Source organism: Thalassophryne amazonica, chromosome 4 (genome assembly GCF_902500255.1).
Source record: "Thalassophryne amazonica chromosome 4, fThaAma1.1, whole genome shotgun sequence".
In the NCBI taxonomy this organism is placed as follows: domain Eukaryota; kingdom Metazoa; phylum Chordata; class Actinopteri; order Batrachoidiformes; family Batrachoididae; genus Thalassophryne; species Thalassophryne amazonica.
Genome location: NC_047106.1, coordinates 136,577,667 through 136,591,860, shown reverse-complemented (window position 1 = coordinate 136,591,860; position 14,194 = coordinate 136,577,667). Strand labels below are relative to the sequence as shown.

The 14,194-nt window shown below is 44.8% G+C and overlaps 1 protein-coding gene across 1 annotated transcript in view; it reads right to left on the bottom strand.

The window, feature by feature from the left end:
* LOC117508815 (mitogen-activated protein kinase kinase kinase kinase 5-like) overlaps positions 1 to 14,194 on the bottom strand; it is a 183,957-nt gene that overhangs the window by 37,784 nt on the left and 131,979 nt on the right. Inside the window, exons 25-29 of the mRNA XM_034168648.1 lie at positions 13,389 to 13,491; positions 11,728 to 11,786; positions 11,289 to 11,392; positions 4,285 to 4,462; positions 4,047 to 4,115 (exon numbers count right to left, since the gene is read on the bottom strand). Of these exons, the coding sequence (XP_034024539.1) occupies positions 4,047 to 4,115; positions 4,285 to 4,462; positions 11,289 to 11,392; positions 11,728 to 11,786; positions 13,389 to 13,491 (513 nt within the window). The remainder of the gene's footprint in view (positions 1 to 4,046; positions 4,116 to 4,284; positions 4,463 to 11,288; positions 11,393 to 11,727; positions 11,787 to 13,388; positions 13,492 to 14,194) is intronic.

Sequence of the window (14,194 nt, the reverse complement as noted above, 5' to 3'; positions counted from 1 at the left end):
ATAATTTTTTGCACCTGCGTATAAGTTTTCCCCTCTCCAATCAACTTTTTAATCAAACTACGCTGTTCTTCTGAACAGCTCCAGATCCAGATCACCTCCAAAATTCACTGGGATCTTCCATGCCCTAATATCTATCTGTGTTGAAAACGTTGTCAAAATCTGTTCAGTAGTTTTGACACAATCCTGCTAAAAGTAATCCTTCAAAGCCTATATAAAGTGAAACTTAATCCGGATCCGGATCACCTCCAAAATGTAATGGATTCTTCCATGGCCTAATATCTATCTGTGGTGAAAATTTCACCAAAATCTGTGCAGTAGTTTAGATGTAATCCGGCTAACAGGCAGACAGACAGACAATAAATAAACACAGATGATTGTAATACCTGCTTGACAGATGTAATAAATATGTTTAGATAAAGCTGATGGGCTGAAGGTGTTCATTTGCTGCAATTACAAGATTTTAACTTGTGTTAATGTGTTTTTGTGCATGAAGAACGTGTAAAGGAAACGGCAGGGTTAAAACAGTATTAAAGTAATTATTTAAAAAGTGTATCTTAATGCACAAGGAAAACCTATACAACAGAGTGTACAAAATATTTCAGTTTTGCTGGAGATTTGAAATACATACATATAAACATATAGATAGATAGATAGATAGATAGATAGATAGATAGATAGATAGATAGATAGATAGATAGATAGATAGATAGATAGATAGATAGATAGATAGATAGATAGATAGATAGATAGAGTTGTTTGTTGTTCTCTGGGCCGGGGGGGGGGGGGGGGGGGTGTTTATGGGAGTAGGTCTGTGGGTGAGTGTGTGTGTATCCATGGCCCAGGGGTTGAAGCTGTTTGTCAGACTGATGGCGTGGGACTTTGTTTACCTGTAGGGTCTCCTGGAGGGTAACATGTCAAACGGGGGGTGGGCAGGGTGTGTGGGGTCTCCTGCGATGGCCTTAGTTTTCCTCAGGTAGCAGGATATGGTGATGGTTTCCAGGCTGGGCAGAGGACAGCCAGTGATCTTTTGGGCAGTGTTTATGACCCTCCGCAATACTTTCCTGTCTTCGGTTGTGGAGCCCGCGTACCACACACACAGACAGTATGTCAGTACGCTCTCCACTGAGGAGTGTTGGATGGCCAGCAGCAGCTTCCTGTCCAGGTTGTTCTTCCTGAGGATACACAGGAAGTGTAGCCGCTGCTGACCGTTCTTAACCAGAGCCCTGATGTTGGAGGTCCAGGAGTGGTCTGCAGAGATGTGGGTGCCCAGAAACCTGAAGGTGGTGACAGTTTCCATCTGTTCTCCATTCATGAGGAGGAGGGGGTGGTCCTGTCTGTTCTTTCTGAAGTCCACGATGAGTTCTTTTGTCTTATGAATGAACTTTCAGGATCAGGTTGTTCTCTGAGCACCAGAGGGACAGTTTCTCCACCTCAGCCTTGTATGCTGTCTTGTCCCTGTTGGAGATGACTCCAAACACTGTGGTATCATTCACATATTTTATGATGTGGTGGTTGGACGAGTTGCAGAGCAGTCGTAGGTGTACAGAGTGTAAAGTAGAGGGATCAGAATGCAGCCTTGAGGGGAGCCAGTGCTGAGTGTGAGTGTAGAGAGGTGGTGGGGGCCAAGTCTCACAGACTATGGGTAGCTTGTCAGAAAGTTTTTAATTCAGTTACAGGTGGGGAGGGGATCTGTAATTTCAGCAGTTTGGTGAAAGAATGTCCAGGATGATGGTGTTAAATGCTGAGATGTAGTCCACAAAGAACATCCTCAAATAGCTTTTCTTGTTTTCCAGGTGGCTCAGCGCTGTGTGGAGAGTGAGGGCTATGTCCTCTGTAGACCAGTTTGCCGTATAAGCAAACTGGTGGGGATGGAGGGAGGGAAGGAGGGAGACAGTCTCTGGTGTGCTGGGAGACTGATCACTCCAGTACTTCATGTTTACAGATGTCATGGCGATGAGTCTCTAATCATTCAGGCTGTCTGTGGCAGGTTTTTTGGGGATGGGGACAATGGTGGAGGCCTTCAGACATGTGGGAACGATGACATGTGTCAGGAAGAGGTTGTAAGAGGAAATGCTTTTAGTAACAGGTCTCAAATGAGGAGACTTTTTACAAGCTGTTTCTTGTTTGTTGAGCAGGCAGTGTTTTGTGTCACATAAAATGTGGACAATACTCAAAAATGTATTCATATTAACCCTCTGGGGTCCAAGGGCATTTTTTGGACAGTTCACTCGCCTGGCATAAATGTTTTATTATTGCTGTTAACAGCTCTCCCTGCATCCCACAATCAAGTTTTATGTCTCCTTTTTTTCAGGACAACATGTGCTTTCAGAATATATATGTTTTTGTTGTGTTTTATAAGTGTAATAAAGGTTTACAATCAAAAATAGGCAAGGAAAAAATAAAGCGAAAATTTATTTTCCACACATTTATTCAAAACACACAGCAAACTATAATAAACAACTATTTTGACACTTTATAAAGGTAATTTGAGGTCTTGTGTGAAAGACTGAACAACAAAAAGGTTCAAACAATAAACACAAATGCACATTTTGAACAATATATACAAAATGGTCTTTGCGTTTTTTTGTCCATTGATATAGTAAATAATGCTTCACGCAGAGAAAGCAACAGAGTTATCCAGTAACATTCACATGCAAACTAGTGGAGCAATCCTGATAGTTACACACTCTGTTTGAGTACGTGAGATTGTCATCAGAGGCTCTCTGTGTGCTCCTGCTTTCACTGATCGCTGTGCGTAATGGCGCAGGGTGCACTGAGTATGTACTAATAGTATGTACTCATTGGAGCACCCAGGGGGCTATTCAAACGAGCCAACTAGTAACACATCACTCCTGAAAACGATCTTTGGCTTTTCACGTGAAGTAAATCTGCCCTGCAATTGGATTTTGGAAAACCATGTGACGGTGAACCAATTCTGATTAGACACTCACATTGCGCACATCATCACACAACTTCTATGAGGAGTACAAAGATGGCCAATGGCTGGCTCGAAAGTCCGCGGAGTTAACTTTTCAGTAAAAAAAAAAAGTACGTTTCTATCTCATATCATTCAAAGGTTATTTATAATTTAGTAAAGCTTGGTCTTAGCCGTTGTATACGGTGGCGTCGACCCCAGAGGTTTAACATTACATGTGTTATGTTGTTGGTGACCGTGCCTGTACGTGTAAATAGCCTATAAGTTGAAATACTGAAGACAGCCTTTGGGCCATGTTGGCATCTTTTAACACGCAAAATGTACCATAACAAAATAAAGACAGCCAGCTCTTTAAAAATGATTATCAGGCCTTGTTGCTATTCAGAGGGTCCCAGTGGACACGAAGACCATTGTTTCTTATTATTATGGTTATTATCCCCGGTATGAAATATGGAGGGATATAGCAGTCAGCATGTCTGTCTGTCCATCCATCTGTCCCTCTGTCCAGTTTAGCTTGTTAGCGCAATACCTCAAGAACCAGCTGATCAGTTTCATTCATATTTAGCATAAGGGTGTAGTCAGGTGATCCCCAAAACCAGTCGATGACAGTGACCTTTGGATAAATTTCAAGGTCACATCAACATATTCAAGATATTGTCATTTGTTAGCATGACATCTCAAGAACCAGTTGACCAATTTCACTCATATTTGGTATAAGTGTGTACTTGGGCAATTCCCGACACTTTGTATTACTGATTTGTGGGGATCAGGGGGATATGTCATCTCCTGATGACCCTTTTAATTATTGTTGATGGTGGATTCCAGATTTGTGTTGGAAACAGGTCCAATCAATTCTGGGAGCATTTACTGGTGTCACACCACGTTACATCCACCACAACCTGGATCCTGTTTGGCAACCACCCAGGTAGACAACTGGTCCATCTTCACTTCTCGAAAGTAACCATCTATCTGCTGCATCTATCAGCCAGGTGGCAAAAACGTCATCACACAACAACCTAATTCTGTTTTTCTCAAGACCTTGTCAGCATACTGGAATGTAAATATTTTCAATGATTAATAAAAAGGTTAAATAAAGTTCATGCTTACTTACTATCTACAAGGACAAGCAGGGTTTCACTGTCCAACTGGTTTACCTTCACTCTGTCAGGGGATGGTTTCTCTGCAGGTCACACACATATTTCACCATTAACAACAACAGCAGTAACATAAATAATCTGGAGAAATTTATCATGGATATGTGTTTGTAGATCTTTGTGGATTTATCTACTTCCATGTGTCGGCTGTATTTTAAAGATCTGTTATGGCTCCTACAATAAATGTCCACCTACCGTGGCCGGTGCTGGAGAACCAAGAAGTGTTGGAGTTGAGGTTGATGTATTCCAAACTGATCGGCACATTAGGATTTGACCCTTGAGACACACCTATACACACCAGTGGGTACTCCTGCTGGGGGTCTACTACCATTTCAAACACCCTCAGGGAGCTGGGCAGGGGGAAGTCAAAATTCTGCAAATGTAGAGCAACATAATCAATCAATCAATCAACTTTTTTCTTGTATAGCGCCAAATCACAACAAACAGTTGCCCCAAGGCGCTCCACATTGCAAGGCAAGGCCATACAATAATTATGAAACACAGTCTACGTCTAAAGCAACATAACCAAGGGATGGTCCAGGGTCACCCGATCCAGCCCTAACTATAAGCCTTAGCGAAAAGGAAAGTTTTAAGCCTAATCTTAAAAGTAGAGAGGGTATCTGTCTCCCTGATCTGAATTGGGAGCTGGTTCCACAGGAGAGGAGCCTGAAAGCTGAAGGCTCTGCCTCCCATTCTACTCTTACAAACCCTAGGAACTACAAGTAAGCCCGCAGTCTGAGAGCGAAGCGCTCTAATGGGGTAATATGGTACTACGAGGTCCCTAAGATAAGATGGGACCTGATTATTCAAAACCTTATAAGTAAGAAGAAGAATTTTAAATTCTATTCTAGCATTAACAGGAAGCCAATGAAGGGAGGCCAACACGGGTGAGATATGCTCTCTCCTGCTAGTCCCCGTCAGTACTCTAGCTGCAGCATTCTGAACCAACTGAAGGCTTTTTAGGGAACTTTTAGGACAACCTGATAATAATGAATTACAATAGTCCAGCCTAGAGGAAACAAATGCATGAATTAGTTTTTCAGCATCACTCTGAGACAAGACATAAATAAAAGACATAACGATGAATTCATTTCCTTTCATAAATCGTTTGCTGCTTAGCTTGCTTACTATTTAACCTTTTGCATGCTAACACAGCACTGACCTCAAAGACACTGTGAAAATTCACGAATACATGTCTCAGACTAGACTCTACTAGACTCACTGGTCAGTCAGTGCGACCAGGCCAAATAGAACAAACTCTGTCTGGTAATTTGACCAAATTATTTATTGTACTTTATGGAGTAGAATTCACGTTTTTTATTTATTTGTTTAACTAGTTTGGGAAGACCTGTTGTCATGACCAGCCCTGTTCCAGGCCTTGTGTTATGTGTCGGACGCAGCCCGGAGAACCGACCAGCGTTTGAAGGACCCAGTATAAAATAAGCAGAGCACGGTACAAAGGATAACAGAGTTTAATAAACATAACAGTGATGTGATAATACAACAAATAAGTGCGCGGTCTGCGAGGTGGTAATTACGGTGCGCTCCCAGCTGCACAAACGGTCCAGAGCCAGAAACAGTTTGGACCCAAGGACCCCGCCGACACCCCCCAGGTGGCCGCGACAAACCTAGTCTGTGAAAGAAAAAATCATCATGTGAGTTCACACTCCACACACAGAGAGACCGCTCAAAGGTGTACAAACAGCAAACACTTCCTGGCTTAATTACTAATCAGCTTCCCTCCCTGCAGGCATGGAACAGCCAGTTCACATAACTCAACTGCAGTGGAAGCTGATTAAAACGACTAACATAACAGCTCAATACAATAAGGTGTGAGGGACACCACATTTACTGACTGTACAAATGTTAGTCACAAAACCTAACGTACCTCAGGAAGTGTGCTGACGAGCGTGAGACCTCACCCCCTCCTCTTTCACAGACCATGCATCAAACCTGGACGTTCTCTGCATCCAATGATGATGAGATGTCTCTCGAGACGACGATCTCACCCGTCTGGTCACAAGGTCGAATCTCTGGCAAATACACACTGTGTACTCCAGACTTAAATGCCACCATGTTCCAATCCATGTAGATGCACCACAGCTGTGAGTCCTGACGAGCTGCACGTGATCAGCCTCAGGTGATCAGGGTGAGGTCCTGATAAACTCAGCTACACAGCCACTCAGTCCCAAATGCGCACCACCTGGGAGGAAAACCAAAAGACAGAAACAGAAGACAAACAAAAGCCAGCCAGTCACGCCAGCCACAACACCTTGATCCCTTTTTTGCCCCTTTCTTTGCAGCATCTTCTGTTCCCGCTTTGATTTATTAGTGGTTTATTTTCATCATGTGTTTCTGCTATGTTCTATTTTGCTTTGTCACTTTGTTTCTTTGCTACTTTTATACTTTAGCCATTGTCCAGTTTTGTTCTTGTTTTGTTCAGCCAGTTTGTGTTTCCATTGTTTACCATTTGTTTATTTTGTCCTTCTCATTTGTTATATTATCTGTTGTGCTTTGGTGTCAGGTTTCATTAGTCTGTTTTATTTTTGGTTTGTTTTACCACTCTGTTTTCTTATTCAGTCCAGCTTAGTTTTATCTTTGTCTTCTTTCAGTTTTCATGTTCATGCCTGGTTTGTCATTGTATTGTATTCTGCCCAATGATTCCCATTGTAGCTCGGTTCTGCTTTTGCCATTTGTTTCCACTCCGCACCTCCCATCAAGTCTTCTCGTCTCATGCCCAGTTATTTATGTTACTTCACTTCACTACACCTGCCCCATGTCTTTGTCTTCCATCTTGTTTATGTCTGCTTTGTGTTTCCATTCACTCACACTCTTGCCGCCAGCTAATGTGTCTTTCTCTGTTACATCACTCCACTCTGTTCCCCTTCCTTCACTATCTTGCACAGTGCTTACTCTTTGGCCACTAGCCACACCCCCTTTCTAGAATCTTCCCTCCACACATGCACCTTGTTACCCAATCTGTTATATGGCTGGGGGGGGCCTGGCTGCCGGTTTGTTTGTCTGTTTGTTTTCCTCCCAGGTGGCGTGCATTTGGGACTGAGTGGCTGTGTTGCTGAGGCTGTCAGGACCTCACCCTGATCACCTGCGACTCGTCAGGACTCACAGCTGAGGTGCATCTGGATGGATTGGAGCATGTTGGCATTTAAGACTGGAGTGCACAGTGTGTATTTGCCAGAGACTCGACCTTGTGACCAGACGGGTGAGATCGTCGTCTCGGGAGCCATCTCATCAGCAGCGGATGCTGAGAAACGTCCAGGTTTGATGCACAGTCTGTGAAAGAGGAGGGGGTGAGGTCTCACGCTCGTCAGCACACTTCCTGAGGTACGTTGGATTTTGTGACTAACAGTTATACAGTCAGTAAATGTGGTGTCCCTCACACCTTATTGTATTGAGCTGTATGTTAGTCATGTATCAGCTTCCACTGCGGTGGAGTTTTGTGAACTGGATGTTCCATGCCTGCAGGTTGGAAGCTGATCAGCAATCAAGCCAGGAAGTGTTTGCTGTTTGTACACCTTTAAGTGTTCTGTGTGTAGAGTGTGGACTCACATAATGGTTCCTTCTTTCACAGACTCGGTTGTTGCGGCCACCTGGGGGGTGTCGGCGGGGTCCTTGGGTCCGAAACAGCTTCTGGCTCCGGACCGTTAGCGCTGCTGGGAGCGCACCACACCAGGCCGCACCTTTTGTTATTATATTATCACTGTTATGTATTAAATTCAGTTAGCCTTTGAACCGTGCTCTGCTTATTTCATACTGGGTCCTTCAAACGCTGGTCGGTTCTCCGAGCTGCGTCCGACACATAACAGTAGTCTCTGGCCAAACATCACGGACCCAGCGGTAGCAGAGACGGTAACGCGCCGGGAAGGCGGCAGCATACGTTCAGTGGTTATCCGGATCAGTTGCGGGGCTCTCCGCCCGGAAGGTGCGTGTTTGAGACCCATTACTGGATACTAATTTGTGCTCTCTTGCAGCCGTGTTCCTGTGTTGTGCCTCATCCGTGGATCGTGGTGGAGTGTGACTGGCGACGGCTTCGCGTCACACTCCGACCGGATAAGAGGTGTAAACGGGAGCTGCAAGAGTGCGTTTGTAATGGGTTCACGCGCACGGCGGAGCTCTGTTAGCACGGGTCGCTGGGCTTCCTGTGCTACAGTCGTAGCCCCGTTTCCCCGGACAAAGGTAACTACTGCGTCTGTTGTATCAGCTCCGGCGTTATTTAGTTGAGCACATTTTGGTTGTGTGTTGCACTCAGCTGCGCACACAAAAGCAGCTCGTTTGTTTTTTTCTGTCGCCCAAGGGGTTTTTTCATTTTTAGCACTCTGGTTCCCCCTTGTGGTGACTGAATCACGGTACCGTCAAGCTCTGGAGTAGGAACAGGTGTGTTCCATTTGGTTGAGCTTGACGGTATAACTCACTGATTTGTTTTGTGTTAGTTCATTTTGTGTGGGTGTTTTTTGAGTTGGTTTTTGTGTGGGCTTTTCTTTTTTGTTGTCCACTATTTGTCTGGGGGTGTGACCCTGTAGCCTTTGCTAACCAAGAACAAAAAAAAAAGAAACGGGGACCCAAACAACTGTGTGTTGGTCTGTTTTTTTTTTCTTTTGTTTCTTTTTGTTTCACATCCCCAGGGTTAGATGGAGCGGTCCCCTGGGGGGTGATGGGGTGGTATTTGGGTTGTTTTTTCTCTTTGTTTTTTGTTGTGCCCTCTCTTCTCCTCTGACTCCAGCCGGGTGTGCCGTAGTGTCGGCATTGCTGGAGGGGTGCAGTTAGGTTGTGCTGGGCGTTTCCCAGGTGGCCTCTGCACCCGGGAGGGGAGGGGGGGGGGGGGGGGGGGTTTGGGTTTTTTTTTTGTTTTCCCTCCCCCAGTTTCCGCCCTCAGGGTTTGACTGTGGTGTCCTCTGGGGGGGAAAAGGCGTTGGGTCCATCTAGCCGTGGACGGCCGGGGCTGGGTCCATTGGTCGTGAGGGGAGGCGTCTCCTGGGGTTGACCAGTGGTTCTCTGGGGGGCGCTGGTAGTCCCCGTGGGTGACGGTGGATCCCAGAGGGACCTCGGCCGTGGTTATTACTCCTGGAGCTGGCGGGTGGCCCTCTGGGGGGTGTTGGTCCCTGCGTGTCGTTTGGGGGGGGGGGAGGGGGGGTATTTTGGCATTTTTGTTTGTGAGTTTACATGTGGGTTGTTTTTCTTTTCTCCCCTTCCCTGGGGTTTGATGGGACGGTCCCCTGGGGCGGGGGGGGGGGGTGTTTTGGTTGTTTTGTGTTATGACTAATCACATGTTTGGTTAAAGGCTGACAGCACAGGTGTAGGAACTCCTGGCCACACCTGTGCTGAGACTGTCAAACAAGGGCAAAGATGCAGCCAGTTCAACCAGTCTGTTGGAGGACGAACGCAGACGCGGTTTCCAGCCATGGTCCCTGGAGGGGGGTGTTTCTCCTGGGCCAGGTGTGTGTGGTCGCCGGGAGGCTTCCCGTGAGGGTGGGGTACTGTTATATGGCTGGGGGGGGCCTGGCTGCCGGTTTGTTTGTCTGTTTGTTTTCCTCCCAGGTGGCGTGCATTTGGGACTGAGTGGCTGTGTTGCTGAGGCTGTCAGGACCTCACCCTGATCACCTGCGACTCGTCAGGACTCACAGCTGAGGTGCATCTGGATGGATTGGAGCATGTTGGCATTTAAGACTGGAGTGCACAGTGTGTATTTGCCAGAGACTCGACCTTGTGACCAGACGGGTGAGATCGTCGTCTCGGGAGCCATCTCATCAGCAGCGGATGCTGAGAAACGTCCAGGTTTGATGCACAGTCTGTGAAAGAGGAGGGGGTGAGGTCTCACGCTCGTCAGCACACTTCCTGAGGTACGTTGGATTTTGTGACTAACAGTTATACAGTCAGTAAATGTGGTGTCCCTCACACCTTATTGTATTGAGCTGTATGTTAGTCATGTATCAGCTTCCACTGCGGTGGAGTTTTGTGAACGGGATGTTCCATGCCTGCAGGTTGGAAGCTGATCAGCAATCAAGCCAGGAAGTGTTTGCTGTTTGTACACCTTTAAGTGTTCTGTGTGTAGAGTGTGGACTCACATAATGGTTCCTTCTTTCACAGACTCGGTTGTTGCGGCCACCTGGGGGGTGTCGGCGGGGTCCTTGGGTCCGAAACAGCTTCTGGCTCCGGACCGTTGGCGCTGCTGGGAGCGCACCACGCCAGACCGCACCTTTTTGTATTATCACTGTTATGTATTAAATTCAGTTAGCCTTTGAACCGTGCTCTGCTTATTTCATACTGGGTCCTTCAAACGCTGGTCGGTTCTCCGAGCTGCGTCCGACACATAACACAATCAGTCTATACATGCACTTCGTTTACTCCACCTGTTATTTAAGCCTCCACAAACTCACAGCTCACTGCCAGATTGTCTTAGCACACTTTCCAGCAACCATTACAGTCCTGTTTTTTGCCTTGCCATGTTTTGGAACCTTGCTCTGTTACCTTGACCATGCCTTTTGCCTTATCCCGGATGTCTGGTATTGCTCATGCCTCTGAACCCTGCTTGTTTGTGACTACGTCTCAGCCTGATCCTGTTTGTACCTCTGCCACGCTGACTGACCACATGTGTACTGAACCTTTGCCTGAAATAAAGACCACGTTTTCTCTTACACCTAAGCCAAGTCTGGGAGTCTGTATTGTGGGTCCAACCGCTCCTGGTGACGGGCTCCCGCCCGTCCTGACACCTGTAAGTTTTACTCTGGTGTGACTTATACGAGGTCTGTTAGAAAAGTATCCGACCTTTTTATTTTTTGCAAAAACCATATGGATTTGAATCACATGTGATTGCATCAGCCAAGCTTGAACCTTTGTGTGCATGCGTGAGTTTCTTCACGCCTGTCGGTTGCGTCATTTGCCTGTGAGCAGGTTTTGTGTGAGCAGTGGTCCACCCCTCTCGTCGGATTTTTATTGCGAATAAATGTCTGAACGATTTGGAGCTTTGCTGCATCAAATTTTTCCAGAAACTGTGAGAGACCTCCAGGTGGACACCATTCATGGACACCATATGGCTTTCAGGGATGATTTTATGGGGATTACACAGATTAAGGAGTACTCCAGCCAGTTTAAAGACCGCCCACAGCACACCTGCTACACTCTGGTTATGCTGATGCCACAGACAAGAGCACAGATATGTTTCTTTTATAATCATGGTTGTATACCTTAATGAGCATGAACTTGTGCATGGGCTCATACCACTGAAACAGCACGACACTGGACTCCAGAGCACAGCACAAGAATATGCATCCTCGCTGCACGTTACCTGCTGCACAGGACGACACATGCAAATCATAACCTTTATGGATTACTGCTTCAAAACATGGAAATGAGTTTGACTGTTGACTGACTGTGTGCATTTGTCTCTATAATGTGGGTGCACAGTGACAGCTAGACATTCACCTACGTTACAGCTAATCTGCAATAAGCACCATTTAAAATAAACTTCATCAGCATGAAATCCCTACAGCACCATCTGACCAATAAAACCTCATTTTTCTAAAGAAAAACATAGTAATTTTAAAAAATATTGTGTGTGAGTGTGCACGTGTGTGTGTGTACAGATGTAATTACACGGCCTGCATGTACAGTATGTTGCCTTACCCACTGAGCAGGTCTTGCAGCCCTTGGTATCAGGGATTTTACATGTAACTGTACCCTTCCTGAAGACAAAATAAAAGCACAACAAATTAATTTGGAAGAGCAAATGTGGCTGAGTTTGGATGAGTGTTTAATCAGTGCAGACCCTAACTCCTGCTGAAGTGAACTATACGGTATTGTGCATTTAGCAGCTTACAGTTTAACAGCTGAAAACATATGAATGTGCAGTTATGACTGATTTCTACTTCACATGGAAGCAGATGCACCAAAGTGTGGTTATGTATCAGGCCGTTTCCAGGGGGAAAAACTCCCCCACAGGCGGTCAGTCCACAGTGATGTGCTGTGACTAGCCAAACGAAAAGGACTGTAGATTAAAATCATTTCCACAAAATGACAGTCAGCTGATTTGGTCTAGTGGAGGAGCGGAGAGCCTGGCAACCCCAACTCCCACTTCAGCCGTTTACCAAAGATGTGAGAAAATACATGAAAGGTGTTGCATAAACAAAGCCTGATTGTCATGCAGAATGACTGCAGTGCAGAGCTCCTCTCATTAGACTGAAGTCACCGTTTCCAGTATTTTATATGAAAACGATGACAACAGATTCACTATGTAGCCTCTCAGATTACCTATAGATTTTTAAAGTTTCCTGGGAGCCCCCCCTCATCTGAATCTAGATTCACCCATGTTTGTGACCATGCAGAGACTCCACAGTGATTTGGGATGAACTTTGTCCCACTTCTGCTGTGTATATTCTCTATAGCCAGCACATGCATATATTACTGTTTGTTTACTTCTTTATATTTACTAGCAAAAACACCCAATGGCTAGAATGCATAATGCAAAAATAAATAAATAAAATAATAATAAAAAAAAGACAGAAAATGCAGTGACCATATTCTATTACTTTTTGGAAAAGACTGTAAATACTGGCCATAGGTGCTGTTAGTGTTTTGTGGGAAATCAAAAGCAAGTTGGCTTTTACTTTGATTAAAATACATGTAAGTTCAAATCCAGTGATAAAATTTAAATATTATATTTGTTGTCTTTCAGACATCATCATCATATTGAGTCCAGTTATCCTAACACAGTAAAGGCGTGGCTGCTTTGAGTGACAGTTTGTGTTTTGGCATTTGTTTGTTTATTTGTTTTTGCTTGTCTACTGTCAACATTTATCCTGGAAATCACTTGTGTTTACTGTCCAACTGCTATGTTCACCGTTAATGTGCTGAGTTAGGATTGGGAGCTGGCAGAGTTAGCTGACCAGAGAGGGATGACAGGGGAACAGCCTACTGGTGTCTCCTGGTGGAGAACAATCTCTCAAGATAAACAGCGTTAAGCTTGCACCGTGATCTATGCAGCAGCTGAATGCAAAAATGCCTTCAGACAGGCAGACGCCAGATTTATAAACCGACAGAACGTGTGCTTGTATTAGAAATGTGTGTGTGTTTCATCTGATGGTGCGTTGTTGCATCAGAGCTCAGTTCCACGTCATGAGTCATCAGGACATCCCTAATGCAGCCTGCTCCCAGTGCTGCAAGCCGACAAGGCATTAAATCATCATCCAGCTTTGTGATGGGTGTTTGTTCATTAAGCTGTACACAGCCTTTGTGGAGGGTGAGGGGTGAACGTATTGTGACGCAGAGAGCGTGCACCGATCCCGTACCTGGGTAATAATCTGTGAGTGGGCAGGGCTGCCATCCTCTGGTCTTTCCGAGCCTGCTCATACAGCTCCTTCAGCATATGTGAGTGAAGCTGCTTGTATTTACCTGCAAATACAAAAATCACGTTACGATTGAAATTCTATTTTAAAAAGAGCCGAGGTCATCGTAAGGATAACACAAACACACACTCACACAGTCATATTGACAAAGCATTAAATGCAGAAAAAAAAAAAAAAAAACATAAAAACTGGTGACTGGTGCAAAAATTCTATTTTTGCACCAGTCACCAGTTTTGACTTTATAGTCACCCTTTCTTGACTTCAATGAAAATAAATACTTGTTTTATAAAAAGTAAAATAAAGACCTCCTTCTTGACCTCATATTTAACTGTTGACAGCACTGAAACAGTAAAACTTGCAATTTCTAACCTACATTGTTTATAAATGTAACTATTAAATTCTTTCTAACATTTTCTAACATTTAAATTCTCTCTAAACAGTTTACTTGTCGAAATTATTATTATTATAAGTAGTATTAGTAGTTGTAGTAAAAAAAAAAAGGCTTCAAAACTGGACTTTTAATCTAGGGGTGTTGGGGGGGGGGGAGCTCACATCCTTGCCCCAAGCCCCCATTTCATCTGGATTTGCCCCTGCTTTGGCATTTGAGCACAAAGAATGGACAACATTTATTTATGCAGAAAACATGACCAGATTTACAGGTAAGAAAGTTTTATTGCGTTTTCACATCATGTGGTCCTCAGAAAGAGAGTTTAGGTGCATTTCAGTGGAAAATACTGTTAGTTGTTGAT